Source organism: Cololabis saira, chromosome 14, assembly GCF_033807715.1.
Source record: "Cololabis saira isolate AMF1-May2022 chromosome 14, fColSai1.1, whole genome shotgun sequence".
NCBI classification, from domain to species: Eukaryota; Metazoa; Chordata; class Actinopteri; order Beloniformes; family Belonidae; genus Cololabis; species Cololabis saira.
Genome location: NC_084600.1, coordinates 36,941,350 through 36,959,315, shown reverse-complemented (window position 1 = coordinate 36,959,315; position 17,966 = coordinate 36,941,350). Strand labels below are relative to the sequence as shown.

Below are 17,966 nucleotides of genomic sequence, written 5' to 3'. Positions count from 1 at the left end.
ATTCCCCCCAAAGTCAAGGAAACTCATTTTAAATTGATTAATAAAATGTATCCAACCGCTGAATTCTTGAGACATAGATTTAAATTTGAAGTTGACTCCTGTGTTTTTTGCAATGAATCGAAAGAATCATTTGATCACATGTTTTTATTGTGTCCTGTCTCAAAAATTTTTTGGCATGAAATTAGAAATGGGCTATCTTTAAAAATGAATGACATTCCAAATTTAGAAATCGTTAACATTATTTTTTATATAGATACTATTGACATATCAGTGTCCTTCTTGGTTAATGTCATTCTCTTACTGGCTAAATACCACATACATTGTTGTAAGTGGAGAAAAATGAAGCCTTCTTTCCATTTTTTTATAAATGATTTCAAAAGTTTTTTTGTTTCTTTAAAAAATTTTAAGTCAAATAACTCTGCAAAAAAATGATTAACCGATATATCGAAGTATCTTTTATTTTAAGTCTCTTTCTGAAATGTCGCTGCTATTTGCTTTAAAATGCCTTACTGTTCCTTTGTATAAACTTTACTTGTCTACCTTATTTTTGTTTATATGTCTCTTGTTCATAAAACCTCCAAGATGTTCTTTTTTCTTATTATATTTCCTCTACTAGCAAAAAAAGTACAGCCACATTTTAGGAATTAACATAAGCACAAAATCCTTGTCTCAATATATATATTATTAGACAGACCAGTGAGAAAAAATGATTACCCTTCATGGTTATAAATGTTTAAAAAGATGTCAGAAAACATTTAGTACATATCTTATTCTGAAGAACTGATGAGCTTAATTTAAGCTTTTATTTTGAAGAGACGCCTCTACCGGCGGAAGTGACGTCTTGTTGCTCGCAGGTGTAAATCAGTGACAGTAGTTTCAGTTTGTCCTAAAACATTGCATTAATGGCGACGTTTTTTGGAGAGGTGTTGTCGGTATATTCTCGGGCTGTGGAGGAAGACGAGGAGGAACTTCAGGAAAACGAGGAAGATGAAGAAATCCGCAGAGAAGTGGAGGAAAAGAGGTAAATTACGTTAGCCATGTAGCACGGGGCAGCCCGGAAGTTAAGACAAGTCATAAGTGTTAGATTAATGTTAGTAAAGTTAATGAATCGGGAGAAACGCTGTAGAAAAGTTAAATAAATACGTGGATCAAAATCTCAGATTGTTTCCCTACTTGATGGGTATTTTGTGGCGGCTTCAGCTAAGTGAGCTACATGACACATGTGGTTTTGCTTTAACAACTCTCAGCTAATAAACATCTTTAAACCTTCAAACACGTCCATTATTCAGTAGTGGAGGGCGTGATTGGTATAAAAACCCGTATAAACTTTAATAGCATTTTAAAAGTGGGCGTTGTCATGTATTCAAGAAGTTGAAACAAAAAACTGTTTTGATCTGTGACTATGTAATTATCAATGGATTAGGCAAGGCAAGTTTACTTGTATAGCACAATTCAACACAAGGTGATTCAAAGTGGTTTACATCAACATTAAAAGCAGCAAGACATAATTGTAAATAGCAAATAAAATGAAATAAAATTATGAGAAAAGGTAAAATAATAATGATAAAAGCACAGGTTGCTAATTTAAGAGTACGCTTAAATAACGAATAAATGAAATAAAATGATAAGAAAAGAAGTAAAATAATAAAAAGCACAAGCTGTTAAAAATAGGGGCAGTAGAGTACAGCAGGTAAGTATTTAATTTAAGAGTACGCTTGAGTAAACAGTAATGTTTTTAGCCCTGATTTAAAGGATCTACAGTTGGAGCAGACCTCAGGTCTACAGGAAGTTTGTTCCACCGGTGAGGAGCAGAATAACTGAACGCTGCCTCACCTTGCTTGGTTCTGGTTCTTGGGAACCACAACAAACCAGATCCAGATGAACCTCGGGGGTCTGGGAGCTTCATAGGAACTAACAGATCAACCATGTATTCTGGTCAAAGACCATTCAGGTCTTTGTAGACCAGCAGTAAGATTTTAAACTCTATCCTTTAACTCACTGGAAGCCAGTGTAGTGATTTCATGACCGGTGTAATATGGTCCAGAAAAAGGGAAATCCAAACCATTTCTCTCTTTTTGTCAGCTTTTATTTATTGATTTTATTTTCTAGGCATATTTTAATTTTGTTGTTTTATTTAGATCAATTGTATTAGGCAGCTGCAACTATTAAAGTAAGACAGTGTGAGTTCTGCTGGGGGACAGTGTTTACAGGACTGTCTCAGAAAATTAGAATATTTTCTGAGACTAATATAATTAGAACTCTTGACTTGACCGAGGCACTTTCAACGCACTGCGTTAAGTGCGTTATGTAATGACATTAAGATTTTAAAGCTGCTGTAAACGAAAAGGGGAGTAAGAACCTGGGAGTCACAAAGAAGGACTGTTGTGTTGGGAGTTTTGTTTCATTTCATTTTCCAACCATCTCTCAACAAACGCCACTGATTTAGCATCTTTACAACTCACGTAAGATCTGAGTGGTGCTCCTAGTAAAAGCAATTAGAGAAAAATACAGGACTGTCTCAGAAAATTAGAATATTGTCATAAAGTTCTTTATTTTCTGTAATGCAATTCAAAAAAAAAAAAAAAAAATAATAATAATAATAATGTCATACATTCTGGATTCATTACAAATCAACTGAAATATTGCAAGCCTTTTATTATTTTAATATTGCTGATCATGGCTTACAGTTTAAGATTAAGATTCCCAGAATATTCAAATTTTTTGAGATAGGATATTTGAGTTTTCTTAAGCTGTAAGCCATGATCAGCAATATTAAAATAATAAAAGGCTTGCAATATTTCAGTTGATTTGTAATGAATCCAGAATGTATGACGTTTTTGTAATTGCATTAAAGAAAATCACAATATTCTAATTTTCTGAGAACGTCCTGTATATGGATATTGGCAGTCTTACCTGCAGAGGTGTGACTGGAGATATCAGGTCTGTACCTTTTGTGTTGTTCAACCTCTTTGCAAGCCAAAATGTGTCCATAACTAACATCACATTAAAACATATGGATGTCCTGCATAATTGTATTGCACCAGGACATCCTAAGCTGCAGTTTGATTGACATAATCAAACTAGTTAGTTGGGAATTCCTGACGGAGACACCAGCTAGAAAGATCTGTAACTCCTACCTCTGACGGAGCTTCATCTGGATCTGTTTTTGTAATTGCATTACAGAAAATCACAATATTCTAATTTTCGGAGACAATCCTGTACTTATTGGATGGTCTAAATCCCACCAGCATATCTACCACAGAGGAAGCTGTGTTTGTGGACTCTGGGATGCGTTTTCCCATCTACCAGCAGGCAGGTTATTAACCACCACACTGGCAAGGCTCTATGGGTGGATGATGAGGTCTACTCCGAGTTATTTGATGTCATGGATGTTGTATGGGCTGTCTTGATTGGCACACCTCTGCAACATCACATGGAAATCTTTCTGGATTGGTTGACAGGGTGGTTGTATTCCCTTCTTTTGGGGGGGAGGAGGGGGTTCTGGAGAAGGTCTTCCAGTCCTAAAGGAATCATACTCCTAAGCATCCCTGGCAGTACAGTAGTTTGCCCAAATGATCAGAGATGATTTTACATAATGCTTGCTATTGTTGTTCTTCGCCTTTTTAAAAACCAACCAGCCAACCAACCAAAAAAAATAAAAATTAAAAGCAAAACAAACTTTTAGCATTTAATAAAGCAGGCAGACAGTTGATTGACTTTCAGTGATGTTCATGGACACAATCTTTTAGTTATTGCAGCCTTAAATTTAAATACACTAATCATATTAATGGAGAAAGAGATAGTTATTTGTTATTTATGAGCAAGACTTGATGATAGGTTGAAAATGTGGTTACTTTGATTAATACGGTACTGAATGCTTGTTATCTTTTCCTCATCTTAATTGAATAAATAAACTCTATGTTTCTTTATCCTCCATTATTCATCAGGGAAGTGAAGTTGCACTGGTGCCCAGAAGTCTCAGAGTCTCTGATGTCTGGAAACAAGTTGCAGTGTTCAGATTTCATCGTCGCTGTGGGACAAAATGCTGCCAGTAAGTAACAGCCAACCGCAGGTAGTAGCAGGTAGCTGTATCTGTGGCACCTCCGTCTTACCTCACACTCATTATTACAGTTTAGATTAATCCTTAGTGATTGCTCTCTAGATTTTTAAATCCAGTAGCAATCTCTCTGCTCAAAAGCAGCAGCAGATTTCCAAGATTCCCTTGGGCCAGACTTCCCTTGGAAAAGAGGTAATTGTGTCTCAACGGGATCGACCTGGTTTAATAAAGGCAATAATAAAAAATGATAAAGATGGTTTGTACTTTTAAAGATAATGAGCTACACAGGAAATATAATTTGTAGGGTTATAAAAAAAAAAATAATAATAATTTAAGGTGTTGCTGCAGTGCAGACAGTTTATAAATACTGCAGATCTCCCAATAATTATTTCCATTATTATTGAATAATAAGTACATTATTAATTTTTTTGAAGCAACAAAATCACTATCTATTAATAATAACACACATTAGTTGATAATCACATTGCACAAAGCAGAGGTAAAAATCACAATATTGCCAGCGTAACAAACAATTAATCATCTATTAAAAATAATTTCATGTAATGCAACATTCAGCTGTAAATTGCAATCTGTGTTTATTCTGAGAAATGTTCTGTATTTGAGTCTTTCCCTGGTATCATATTTATTGTTCTGTATTTGAGTCTTTCCCTGGTATCATATTTATTGCATGTTCTCCTTGGATCGCCACCTTGTCGTGGTGGAGAACCTTGCGTGTTCCAATGAACCTGAGAGCGATGCCGTCTGGAGCTCAGGCTTCTGGTAGGTCCAACCATGGCGGTAAGGTTGAAGGGGAGGTTCCAGACCAAGGGCGATCCAACCACTGTGCTCGGGGGCACACATAGGCAGACTCTGGGTAACAGAGACACTGGCAGCCCCCTGCAACCTCACTCACCTGAAGGTCGTCTCGAGTCCTTACTCTTGCCACTGGAACCGGGTGGGTGTGGCCAAGCTTGTGGGGGAAGGGACCGCGCGCCCCATCTGTCACACTAAATCAATTAGCAGCGCAGGCTTCGGCTTCCACCATAGAAGTCCTCGATAGGCGATAGGATAGAGTGACGGGGGCAGGTCAAGGATGTGACTGGAAGCTTCTAGCTTGAATCCTGCACAGAGGCGGCACGGGCCTGATGGTCGTCACGAGGATGGGACTGGAACAACATCTTCCTTCGGCAGCATCCCGTGCGTCTGAGCAGCCCTATTTAGGGTCCACACTGCTCACCCCTTAAAGGGGAAGGGTCTAGAAAAGGTGACTCAAAAATTGTTTGTTCCGTTTATACCTGGGTGGCCTACCGCAGCCACCAAGGCATCCCTTTTCTGCGGTCGAAAGAACCACAATAAACCAAAGTCTATGACTATGAAGCTGGCTACCTGGAATGTCCGCACCCTCCTTGATGCTCAAGACGTGACGGAGAGACCTCGAAGACGGACTGCTCTCATTGCACATGAACTCAGGAGGTATAACATAGACATTGCGGCACTGAGTGAGACTCGGTTTTCTGGTGAAGACTCACTCACAGAAGTCGGTGAAGGCTACACCTTCTTTTGGAAGGGTCTCCCAGAGGGCGAACGTAGACTCCGCGGAGTTGGCTTTGCCGTAAAAAGCAAGCTACTCAGTAACATCCCTGAGTCCCCTCAAGGCATCAGCGAACGGCTTATGACCTGGCGTATCCCCCTAGTGAAAGGTCGCTTTGCTTCCTTAATCAGTGCCTATGCCCCCACATTGGATGCTGACGAAAACACCAAAGATGCCTTCTATGAGTCGCTTGATGCCACACTGTCTAAAATCCCTGGCTCCGACAAACTTGTCCTAATGGGCGATTTCAATGCCCGTGTAGGCACTGACGACAAATTGTGGAAACAAGTTATCGGAAGACATGGGACGGGGAAAATAAATAGCAATGGTCTCCGACTCCTTTCTCTGTGCTCTGAGCATCAGCTGATCCTAACCAACACCATATTTCAGCTGAAACAGAAGTACATCACATCATGGATGCACCCCCGGTCAAAACATTGGCACTTACTGGATTACATCATCACTCGGCAACAGGACCAGAATGATGTCTGTATAACTCGGGCCATGCGTGGGGCTGAATGCTGGACTGATCACCGGCTGATTAGATCCAGTCTAAAGCTGAAAATTCGACCACCACACAAAAAACAGCAGCCCCGAAAGCGTCTCGACTGCGGGGCTCTCGACTCTCCACAGTGCGTTGATCGCTACCGCAGTAAGCTGGCAGAGAGGCTCGCCACCCTGGAGGAGGATGACAGTGTCCTTGATATTGAAAGCGAGTGGGCAAAACTGAAGTCAGCAATACATCAAGCTGCCTCAGAGACCATCGGTTTCACGCAAAAACCACATCAAGACTGGTTCGACAATAGCTCCACTGATATACAGGAGCTTCTTGGAGCCAAGCGTAAAGCCCATGCCGCACTGCTCTCCAACCCCCACTCTCCATTTCTCCTCTCTCACTATAAAGCCATCCGCAGTGAGACTCAGAAACAACTTCGAAGCATGGAGAATGAATGGTGGCTCAGAAAAGCCCAAGAAATCCAAAGGCATGCAGACAATAACAACTCATTCGCTTTTTATGATGCTGTTAAGTCCCTGTATGGTCCACAAAGGCAAAACATCGCGCCAGTAAGATCCGCAGACGGTTCTGTTCTGCTCAAGGAGAAACAGCAGATCCTTGAACGATGGGCCGAACATTTCAACTCCCTGCTGAATAAAATAAATCCCTCGGATCCCTCTGTCCTCAATGCTCTCCCAGAACTTCCATCAGTTCCCTCTCTCGATGAACCACCCAAGTTCACTGAGGTTCTCTCCGCAGTCAGGAGTCTCAAAAACAAGAAAAGCCCTGGCCCTGATGGACTTCCCGGCGAGGTCTTCAAGAAAGGAGGTTACCTCTTACTGCGACAGCTCTACCATCTTATCTGCAAGATCTGGCAAAGTGAGACACTTCCCCAGGAATGGAAAGACAGCAACATCGTCACCATTTACAAGAAGAAGGGAGACAGGTCATCCTGTGGTAACAGTCGTGGCATCTCTTTGCTCTCTATTGCTGGCAAGATCCTTACAAAACTAATGCTGCTTCGCCTAACAACACACATCACAGAGGACATCCTCCCGGAGACCCAGTGTGGCTTCCGAAAGAACCGAAGCACACTGGATATGATTTTCACTGCACGTCAAGTCCAGGAGAAATGTAGGGAGCAGAACAAGGACCTCTACATAACCTTCATAGACCTCACTAAGGCCTTTGATACAGTTGACCGGGAGATCCTCTGGACTATACTGCAGAAGTTTGGTGTTCCTCCCAAATTCCTCAGCATCCTGAAGCAGTTCCACAGTGGCATGCAGGCATCTGTGCTTGTTGGCGGCCAGCAATCTCTCTCCTTCCCTGTAAAGGTTGGAGTAAAGCAGGGCTGTGTGCTGGCCCCAGTGATTTTCAATCTCTTCCTGACGGCAGCCACACTCCTCTTCCACAAATCCATCCAGGAAGAGGGTGGTGTGAAAATTCAGTTCCGCCTTGATGGTAGCCTGTTTAACATAAGACGCCTACAGGCCAAGACCAAGACCCTGGTTAGCAACATCTACGAGCTTCACGCAGACGATTGTGCTCTCCTGGCCCACAGCCCGGCTGCTATGCAACAAGCCCTGGACACCATGTCCTCTGTTTACGGCTCGCTCGGCCTTGTGATTAACATCCACAAAACGGAGATCATGACACAAGAGCGACCTCCCCCCCCCGTATTTAACATCTGCGGCACACCCCTCAAGACTGTCCAGCAGTTCTGCTACCTCGGAAGCATGCTGACCCCTTCCTGCCAAATAGATGACATCCAAGCACGCATCAACCAAGCCTCCAACTCCTTTGGCAGACTGCGCTCTCGCGTCTTTGAAAATAACCATCTACGGACTAGGGTTGCACGGTATACCGGTACCAGTATAGTACCACGGTACTAGAGTTTTGAAAACGGTACTATACCAGCATTTAAAAACAAACGGTACTTTTATATATTTTTTCTATGCAAACGAATTGGTAAATTGGAGCCTGTCTCTTTAAGCACGGCGAGGTCCGCGAGTGTGACGTAGTTGCAGAAGCAGAGCCGCCTCCCCCTCCCACTCGCATGCGGAGGAGAGAGAAACGAGTCGCGTGTTAGACAGACAGAGCGGGTTGAAATTAAGTAAATAGAGAGAGATGGCAGCTGCAGAAAAGCCCGTACTTTTGGACAAAATGGGGGCCCGAAGTACGGTGTGGAAATATTTCGGGTTCAAACCGAGCAATAAGGGCGAGCCACTAAACCCAGAAGCACCGCAGTGCAAGCGCTGCTACAAAGTGTGTCTCGCAAAAGGAGCAAACACTTCAAACTTGTCGAAACATTTAAAGGACAACCACGCAGACTTGTTCCACGACTTCAGTCAAGAACGACAGCTGATAACTTTGTTCATCAGTTCACTGCACTGTCATGTCAATGAAAGAAGTACAAAGCCTCTCCCAGCCCATAGTAAACCTACAGTAGCCTATACAGAGAGTTAAAACATGTCCATGGTTAATAAATGCAATTTTTAAAATATAAAAAAAAAAAAAATTGCATTCTTAAAATATTTAAATAGATTCCACAGACTAGAATATAACTTTAATATATTTGTATATATTTTAATATTATTTAATGTTTCATATATATTATAAACCATTAAGGCAATGAATTATATGAATGAATTATTATTATTATATTGAAACACACTTTTGTAAAACATTCCATTAGCCTACAATATCTACTCCTATCCTACAGGACTGTCTCAGAAATTAGAATATTGTGATAAAGTTCTTTATTTTCTGTAATGCAATTTAAAAAAAAAAACAAAAATGTCATACATTCTGGATTTATTACAAATCAACTGAAATATTGCAAGCCTATTATTATTTTAAAATTGCTGATTATGGTTTACAGTTTAAGATTAAGATTCCCAGAATATTCACATTTTTTGATATAGGATATTTGAGTTTTCTTAAGCTGTAAACCATGATCAGCAATATTAAAATAATAAAAGGCTTGCAATATTTCAGTTGATTTGTAATGAATCCAGAATGTATGACATTTTTGTTTTTGTAATTGCATTACAGATAATCACAATATTCAAATTTTCTGAGACAGTCCTATAAATGATAGAATGAGCCTCAATTTATTTTTCTAGTTATGCCCATTTAATGTTTCATGTGGCCTATAGTTTCAAAACACAAACCTTTTGAACAATGAGAACAAGTAAAATAAAGCAATGGCATTCAAATTAAAATGACCATGTTAATTAAAATACTGTACCCCTTCCCTCCCCTAATTACAGAAGTCTAGTGCTCCTGGCAGTATCTGTGTATTCCAGCATCAAGCTGTGCATCTGAACGTGTCTTCAGCACATCTGGGAATATCTGCAGTCCAAGGCGTTCTAGACTGACCGAGGAAAATTGTTTTCTTGGCTAGGAACCTGAAAAATGAAAAACAGTGATAGCCCGCCAGCCACCCTAGGAGGAGTTTTTGCTGCTACAGTATTTTATTTAACATGGTGACTTTAATTTGAGTGGCATTTCTTTATTTTACTTGTTCTCACTGTTCTAAAGGTTTGAAAATGTTAATATCCCATGCCAATTATTTATTTTATTCATTGTTGTTATTGTTCGCAAAGTCTGCTTTAAAATAAAGGAAAATATTGACATTTGAGAGTGTTCCACCTTTTTACAAAAAGTATTGAAAAGTATCGAAATACATATTGGTATCGGTATCGAAACAGAAATTTGGTATCGTGACAACCCTACTACGGACACAGACGAAAGTTGCTGTCTACAGGGCAGTGTGCGTGTCTACACTGCTATATGGGTCAGAAGCTTGGACTGTTTACCGACGCCACGTCAGGCGCCTTGATGCATTCAACATCAGATGCTTACAGCGCATCCTTGGCATCACTTGGCAGGACCGTGTCCCGCACACTGACATCCTCCACCGCACGGAGTCCATCAGTATAGAGGCAGCACTAGCCCTGAGGCAACTTTGATGGGTTGGCCATGTCATCCGGATGCCTGGATGCCGCTTGCCTCGTCAGGTGCTTTATGGACAGATTTTATCAGCAAACAGGAAGCCCGGTGGCCCAAAGCTGCGGTACAAAGACCAGCTGAAACAGACCCTGAAGAGATGCAACATCAAACCCAGTGATCTGGAGTCAGCTGCAGCTGATCGGCCATTTTGGCGTTCTTTATGCCACGAAGGGATCTCACAGCTTGTGGAGAGACGCACTCAGCAGCGGACGGTGCGGCGCCAACGACGACACCAACATACTGTCCCAGTACCACTTCAGCCTCCTGACCCAGGCCTCACATGTCCTGACTGTGGCAGGATCTGTGGCTCCAGAATTGGGCTTCATAGTCACCTACAGTGGCATCGTCGCCAGCACCGATAGCCACTGCCCAACACACCAAAGCAGAAGGAAGCTACGTCATCTTCGACTACGATGGACCGCCGAGGAGGAGGAGGAGGATTTATTGCATGATACCCTTTTGGAAAAAGCATATTAATTTAAAGAAGGAAAAAAAGATGATTTTTTTTTTTTAACTTTACATTTACTTTAACGTAACATTTAATTGCGGACAGCACAAATCAAACCACTGCCATTAAGTTCTGCTTTGTGTAATCACAATGTCTCCTTTCACTCCTTTGCCGATGAGTTTCAAATCAATCTCCTTTTAAGAGTAGATTGTGAGGAGTCTATACAGCCTCTGTTCTCCTGTCTGAAGCACTTCAAGACTTGGATGGATCTAAACTTTCTCCATTTAAACAATACAAAGACAGAGGTCATTGTGTTCGGGCCTTCTAATGACTTTGCTCTGTCTCCTGATTTTTATTTTTTATTTTTTTGGGGGGTCCCTTACTTCGAAATGTCGCTCTACTGTTAAAAGCCTCGGGATTTCTTTGATACTTTTAAGTTCGACAGACAGATTAGCTCTGTAGTGAAAAGTGCTTTTTATCAACTGACGCTGTTGGCTAAACTCAAGCCCTATCTGTCCACTAAAGATCTCAAAAGTATTATCCATGCCTTTTATTACTACAAGGCTGGACTATTGTAATTCCCTACACGTCGGGTTAGGCCAGTCTTCAATGGCTACAACTGGTAGAGGAACGATGCAGTGACTGCTGACCAGCAAATAGAAGAGAGACCACATCACTCCCATTCTCTCTTCTTTTGTACTGGTTTCCAATTCCCTTTTTTAGGATTGATTTTAAAAATGTTATTGCTTGTCTTTAAAGTCTTGGGTGGTGTTGCTCATCCTCACCTCCCAGACCTGTTAAAAGTCTACTCAGCACGGAGGGTTCTGGGTCTGTTGATCAGCTGCTCCTTGTTGTCCTGAGATGCAGACTGAAAACCAAAGGAGAGAGTGCTTTTGCAATAACTACTCCAAAGCTGTGCAACAACTTACTGGCCCACATTAGACTGTCCACAAGCCTGGGGGCTGTTTAAAGCTGCACTGAAACTCATCTTTTCTCACTGGCTTTTGTTTACAGTCTGGATCCATCTGCTTATATATGCTTTCAGTGTCGCTCATGACGTTCCTTTGGGAATCATTGTGTATGTTTTTTATTTTTCATTTTCCACGTTCAACTTTTTCTGATTTTGGTTTATAAAAGCAGGATTTATTCCTACTTTAAAAAGTAAAGTGTAGTGAAAAAGACTTGTGATTTCATGTGGGCTATTGTTGAATGCTGAAGCGCTCTGTGTTTGCAGGCTTTCTGTCAGTGTACATTCTCACCTCTTCAAACTGGGACACAGTTGGACATGCGTCCATGTGGAACGAGAGGAGCCGGGCTGGAACTGGGCAAACCAGTGAGGAGTCGGCGTGTGTTTTCTACAGACACAAGGAAAACCCATCAGTGAGTGTTACACAGAGAAAAAAGGAGCTCATCGAAATGTGTCTGCTTCTGATTAACGCCACAGAAATCACAAGACTGTTAAGAACTCAAATTGATGAGTTTGCTCCTCATTCTCTTGTGGATTTTTCTCAATTTCTGTTTGACATTTTTATTAATTTCTATAAAGAGCACATTATTATGGCTGTGGCATGTTCATCATCAAGCTACGAAAAGATGACATTAAAGATAATTTTATCGTCGTTGATCTGATGCAGAAGCGCTATAAGCACAGTGGACGAATAAAGAATAATAATTCAGTTTTAAAAGTTGGATGGCAGCTCATTACACACAGAATAAATTAACCCTGGTAATCTGGTGTCTGTTGTATTAACTGTCAGTATTCAGACTTATAACCGACTAGCCGATCCTGCGTAGAGGTATGAAGTTATTTTCTATTAGCCTGCCTTTATTTGCGCGTGATTTAATCAAGATAAAACGAGCTTGTGTGAAAGCACGTTGCAGCTGTGCAAATGTCAGATTTATGACTTTCAGATGGCTGCATGGATTACAAACACTGAAGGACGGCGGGAGCAGCTGTGGACAAAACGAAAAATAATATATATACATACCGTGACGATAAATTACAAATAATGAATATGCTCAAAAAATGTGATCACCAGAGAGACAATGAAAGCAACTGGTTTGAATTACATTTGTCACTGTTGCTCATTTATGCATCGTCTGTAGCATTAATCTAATGATAATTTACAAATGCCTGATTTCTTTATTAGTTAGGGGTTACAGAAACCCAAGAGTTATTACTGTTTGAAATTGTGTAAGTGTTTTTATAAGGCTGGTGGAAATGATTGATTATTAAAAAATATTAATCACCTCTAATAATTGATTAATATCTGTGACAGGTCTAGTTGAAACCATTCTTTATATTGATTTAAATGTATTTAAAGATTGTAAAATGTTCTTTTTGCCTTTTGAGATGTGATCAAAAGTGTTGCACAGCAAAGGTTGGTTCCCACTGGGTCAGGTTGGAAGGATGTCAAAACATGTATGTTTTGTTATTGTCGACAAAGATTGGTTAATCCATCAACACAAAGGAGAAATTATCATATTTTTATGCTAAGATCACTCAGTTCTGTTAAGAGCACATTATCGTGGCTGTGGTATTTCAACCGAAGCAAAATTATTTCAACTTTCTAGGTTTTTAAACTGATTAACTTGTGGTTTTTCTATTTTCTTTTTTTAATAAGAAAGAGTTCATTGATTAAACACAACAGATACATTTTTTTCTTTTTTTTTTTTAACTGAATGCAACATCTGCCTGAAATTCCACCTGTCTGTGTCTTTCACGGCTTTGTTCTTTGCATGAAAATGACAAACAGTTGTAACTGTCTTGAAAAAAGAGCTCCATATGTCGTTTTATTACTTCCATTTCTCATACATTAATGTATCAGTCATTCTCATCTTTCACTTAAATTGAGTGTTGAAATGTGCCTCCAGTCTACAAATTTACATAATGTTTATCTTTCCCTCAAGGTTTTGATATGCCAAGTGACTTGCTACGTTGCAGAAGACCAACAATTTCAGTGGGCAGAAAAGGTACCTTTCTTTTTTTTTTAATACTGTGTCATCAGCATGATGGCACTGGTATGTTGTGTTTTCCAAGGGCAGCTGTCCCCTTGACCAGATCTGACCAGATTTCAGATTTACAACAGTGCAGTTTATTTTTTTTTACACTAGGGAATCACAAATATGTGACGGCAGGAGGAAACTATTAGGATTTCTCAACTCAGAGTGTGCTGTTTAAGTTGGAACATGTTACGTAGCCTATGCATTGTGCTCGTATGACATAAAGATACGACAAATATCTAATTAGGCAGTTATGTAGCAGCGTAAAACATTCAGAAATAATGAAAAGACTAGCAATATCAGACCAAAACAGCAGAAGGGAGATCATGGTAATTATGCCTGTGGAATAATTACTGGGGCCAGATGTGCTGGTTTGAGAATCAAAATTATGTTCAGCAGCAGAAGACCATGACAAGTTCTGCTCCTGTCAGCGGAAAACATGAAATTTTAAGTGGCAGCTGGAGAGTCGCACATTCATAACTGTTGGCTGGTTTCATAAATCCTGATGTTTCTTGCCATGTAAAAGTCCACGGTAGGAATTTGGTGTAAACCGTCCATCTTAATTTGTGTCAAAGGTTTATGTTTGCCCATTGGGTATGATGGTGTTGAGGGTCATTGTGACACTTTAGTTCCATTAATATTGGAAATGGCTAACCGGATATTGACTGCTGTGTGTGTGATGAACGTGTAGTATTGGTCTTACTGTGTTTTCCTTTGTATCCTGCAGGTTTTTGACTGCCTGCAGCTCCGAGAGTTGAATGTGACTGTGCTGTCAGATAGCTCTGTGACTGATTACAAGACAGCAGACTATCTGTCCGGCGGCTCTGCTCCCTTCCTGCGGTCTCTCCACACCAGTGCTTTCAGTGATCATCCTGTCTGCCAGTCACTGGAGCAGCCCAACATAGTTACAGGACTTCCAGCTGCAGGTACGCTTGAAGTTTCCGTATCTCCGGTGTGTCACAATGGTTATCCATCCTTCGTCTCACATTTGCAAACGCAAAACCTTTTATGACAAGGCACAAAAATTGCACAACACGCCATTCCCTCCTTTGCCATTCTGCTGTTCATGTTTGTCAGAGGAATGTTGATGGATATAAGTTAGGATACATCTTTCTTTTTTTTTCAGATACAGGTAAACATTTCATTTAACCCATATTCATGTTCTTTAATTTAGGTTTTTCAAAATGCATTTTGCTGTCGGGTGCACAATTCTGAAGTTTTCCTGGAACAAAAGATAAAATCATGTGACTACTTGTTGTTTTCAGGGTTCATTTCACTTTGACATGACATGTGACCTCACTCAGGAATATTCAAGTTGTCATGAACTAACAAGTGGCCGCTACAGTCACTCATAACAGCTACACACAGGAAAAAGAAAAGGGGAAAACAAAGTTTTCAAAGGAGTATTTCTGCTTTGATCACTGATAAAATGTGTTCTGATCTTCATTAAAGTGGCAATGATAGAGATGCATAATATCAATAGAGTATTAACATACACACTTTGCATTCCTTAATCAAACAGTTTTTCAAAATGTTATTATGAAAAAGCTCACTTATATACAGTAAATATATTTACAGAGAGGTTTAAGACAGTATTAAATTTAAAATGCAACAAACGATTAAATATCCAATTTCTTTTTGTTTGCCTGAACTTTTATGATTCATAAGTTGAAACACATGACTCAATCCAAAATTTGATGCCAGCAACACTATTTTAAAAGTTGTGAATAAGGTATATTTAACAGTGTTACATCACTTTTACTTTTAATGATCCTTCTTGCTTTTAACTGAAGATAATAACTTCAGGAGTTGTGCAAGAGGAATCTGTGGCCATTTTTCGTTGATACGAGATCCACAAAGTCTCAAGATGCTCAACAGCTGTTGGTGGTGGTTGTGTGATTCTCTTCGTCATGATTCACAATGTGTCGTACATTTTCAGCAGGGGGATGGATCTGGACTGCAAGCAGCCCATCTGGTACTCTATGAAGCCGTGCTGTTGTATGTAGTATTAGAAGAGGTCTGGGTCTGTCCTGCTGAAATAACAAAAGACATCCTGCGAAAATATGTCGTATTGCTTGTAGCTCATGTTACTGCAAAAGTCTAATAAAGTCTCTGCAGCAATGGTACCTTCATGCATATGCAAGTCCCCATCAGCCTGGATGGGTTTTCTCAGCTGTGGTGAATAGAACCAAATGCCTTTTTTTTTTTTTTTTTTTTTTTTTTTTTTTTCCCCTCTCCAAAAGCAAGCTGAAAAGTAGACTCATCTGAGCAGAAAACACATGTTCACTGTCTTTCTGACTGTGGACCTTGTGAGATGTACTTGTTTTCAAAGAACTGTTGTGTGCAGGTGATGTATGGGTTCCCCCTAATAACGTTTCTTGTTACGTTTCTGGATGCAGGAGCAGACTTTGCTGAATGAAAATGGTTTTTCCAAGGTACAAGGCCAGGTGGCTGTATTTATTATCGGTGCATGATAGCTTCTCATGCAGTGTGAACTGAGGGCTCTAATATAACACATTTCCAGCAGTCATTTTCAGCCATGATCTTTATGCAGTGTTTTTTTTTTTTTTTTCCTTCCTGTTTTCAAATCTTCTATTTTCAGTCCAATTGGAAATAAACTTGAAAGTTGATTATTGGTGACTGTCTGAAGATAGAATAGAAAGCTTTATTGTCATCACACAGAAGTACAATGAAATTAATTTCTCAGACTCCCTGAATCTTTTTACGTTGTTATGCACTACAGATGTTTTAAAATCAAAGTTCTTTGTAATTTTGTACTGAGAAGTTATTAAAAAAGAAGATAAAAGTAACTGTGAGCACATGCCTTGTATATTCTGTGTTTTTCTGTTTTTCTCTGAGTCTCTCCCAGATGCATTTGTTGCATACTTAACCTGGTTTCAGTCTTTCCTTAACAACAATTGCACCCACAGTAACCATTAGAACAGAATATGTGATACCTCTGATAACTTTGAACACAGCTTCGGACAGGTTTGTTTCTCTATCCGTCTTGTTGAGCCGTCCTTGAACAATATAATGAACTACATGCTCATCCTGATGTGGATACGTGGAGAAAACGGTCACTTTGGACAAATGTTTCTGCCAACTAAATGAAATGTAGTGTCATTAGAGTTCACTCTAATATGAGCGCACGCAGTTCTGCATCCTGATTTGGTCATTTTGTTTTGTGTGCGCTTAAAGGTACTTAATCCAAACAAACAGTTCTATTGTCGGGATGAAGAACCTGAATCTTCATCATTGAAGGGTTACAAACACACAATCAAACTGTCCACTCTTCACTGTTAAGTTCACTGATGACTGTTTAATCGTATCGTCTTCAGGTAATCTTACTTTGTTCTTCTTTGTGCTGTTTTATCAGTACTGAATCATTGCCAGGTCCACCGCATCGCTGCTGCTGTTTACCAGTGTTACAGTGATGTCATCGGGCTTGACTCCGTCACCATGGAGACCTATAAGCCTGCACTAACCAAGCTTGGCAAGTCCATACAGGTGAGCCGCTTTCTTTTTGTTTTTATAACTGAGGCTTTTTAAAAGGTCACAAAAGACGGCTGCACACAAAAGTCCAGCGTCAGTGACTTCTGGCTGAACCCCAGTCAGTGACGTAACCGTGGGTTATGACGACTGAGTTTCATAGTTTGAGAAGAGGCTAATGCCAAAAGAGATTTCATAGTTCGGTGTCACCGCTTAACTTCATTTTGAATAAAATCCACTGCCTCCAATTTCCATGACAACTCAGTAGGTTTAGAATACCTCCATGCAGTATATTTGTGTCTCCTTTTGAATGTTTGTATGAGAATGGGCCCTGGTGTGTGTTTACATATTTATCAGTGAATATATGAATGTATTGGTTTGTCTGACTTTCATTTTTAAAAATGAAATCCTGCTTTTTTTTCGTTTTTATTTACCAATTAAATATTTTAAGTTCCTGCTTTTGCTTCCCTCCTCAGCTGGACCTCTCCACTCCAACCACAGACGTCCGCCGTAAATTTGTTAGAAACACTGAACTTCAGAGTAATCTTTATATCTGAAAGTGTCAATGTTGCACACTGGAGTGAAATTGAATCCCATTTTCCCATGTTAGAATGCCGTTTTTTAATAAACATATCAAACAAAGGAAGCCTTCAGTGGATCTTATTATTCACCTTACTACAGTCTTTCCAAAGATATCTGGTTGCTTAAGTAAGATAACTTCTTATCAGCATGCAGTTTTACGATTTAATAATTTATATTCTGCAAATGTATATGTGAATGAATAAATGCATGCATTCTGAAAGGGAATTACAAAGTCAGATATACCTCATTAAGTATTCCCTAGTATTATGTTAATGTTTTCATA

The 17,966-nt window shown here is 39.9% G+C and overlaps 1 protein-coding gene across 1 annotated transcript; it reads left to right on the top strand.

Annotated features, from left to right (window-relative positions):
- The first annotated feature begins 824 nt into the window (after nucleotides 1–824).
- On the top strand, nucleotides 825–17,743 carry psmg1 (proteasome (prosome, macropain) assembly chaperone 1). The gene is made up of 7 exons (XM_061740577.1): nucleotides 825–1,021; nucleotides 3,948–4,051; nucleotides 11,844–11,989; nucleotides 13,520–13,582; nucleotides 14,340–14,538; nucleotides 16,989–17,119; nucleotides 17,578–17,743. The coding sequence occupies exons 1-7, from the start codon at nucleotides 903–905 to the stop codon at nucleotides 17,656–17,658; spliced, it is 843 nt and encodes a 280-aa protein (XP_061596561.1). The 5' UTR covers nucleotides 825–902; the 3' UTR covers nucleotides 17,659–17,743.
- Nucleotides 17,744–17,966: the final 223 nt, after the last annotated feature.

Coding starts and splice junctions, on each gene's coding strand:
- psmg1 (XM_061740577.1), top strand. CDS start 903: ATGGCGACGTTTTTTGGAGAGGTGTTGTCGGTATATTCTCGGGCTGTG. Junction 1,022..3,947: donor AGAGAAGTGGAGGAAAAGAG/GTAAATTACGTT, acceptor ATTATTCATCAG/GGAAGTGAAGTTGCACTGGT. Junction 11,990..13,519: donor GACACAAGGAAAACCCATCA/GTGAGTGTTACA, acceptor CTTTCCCTCAAG/GTTTTGATATGCCAAGTGAC.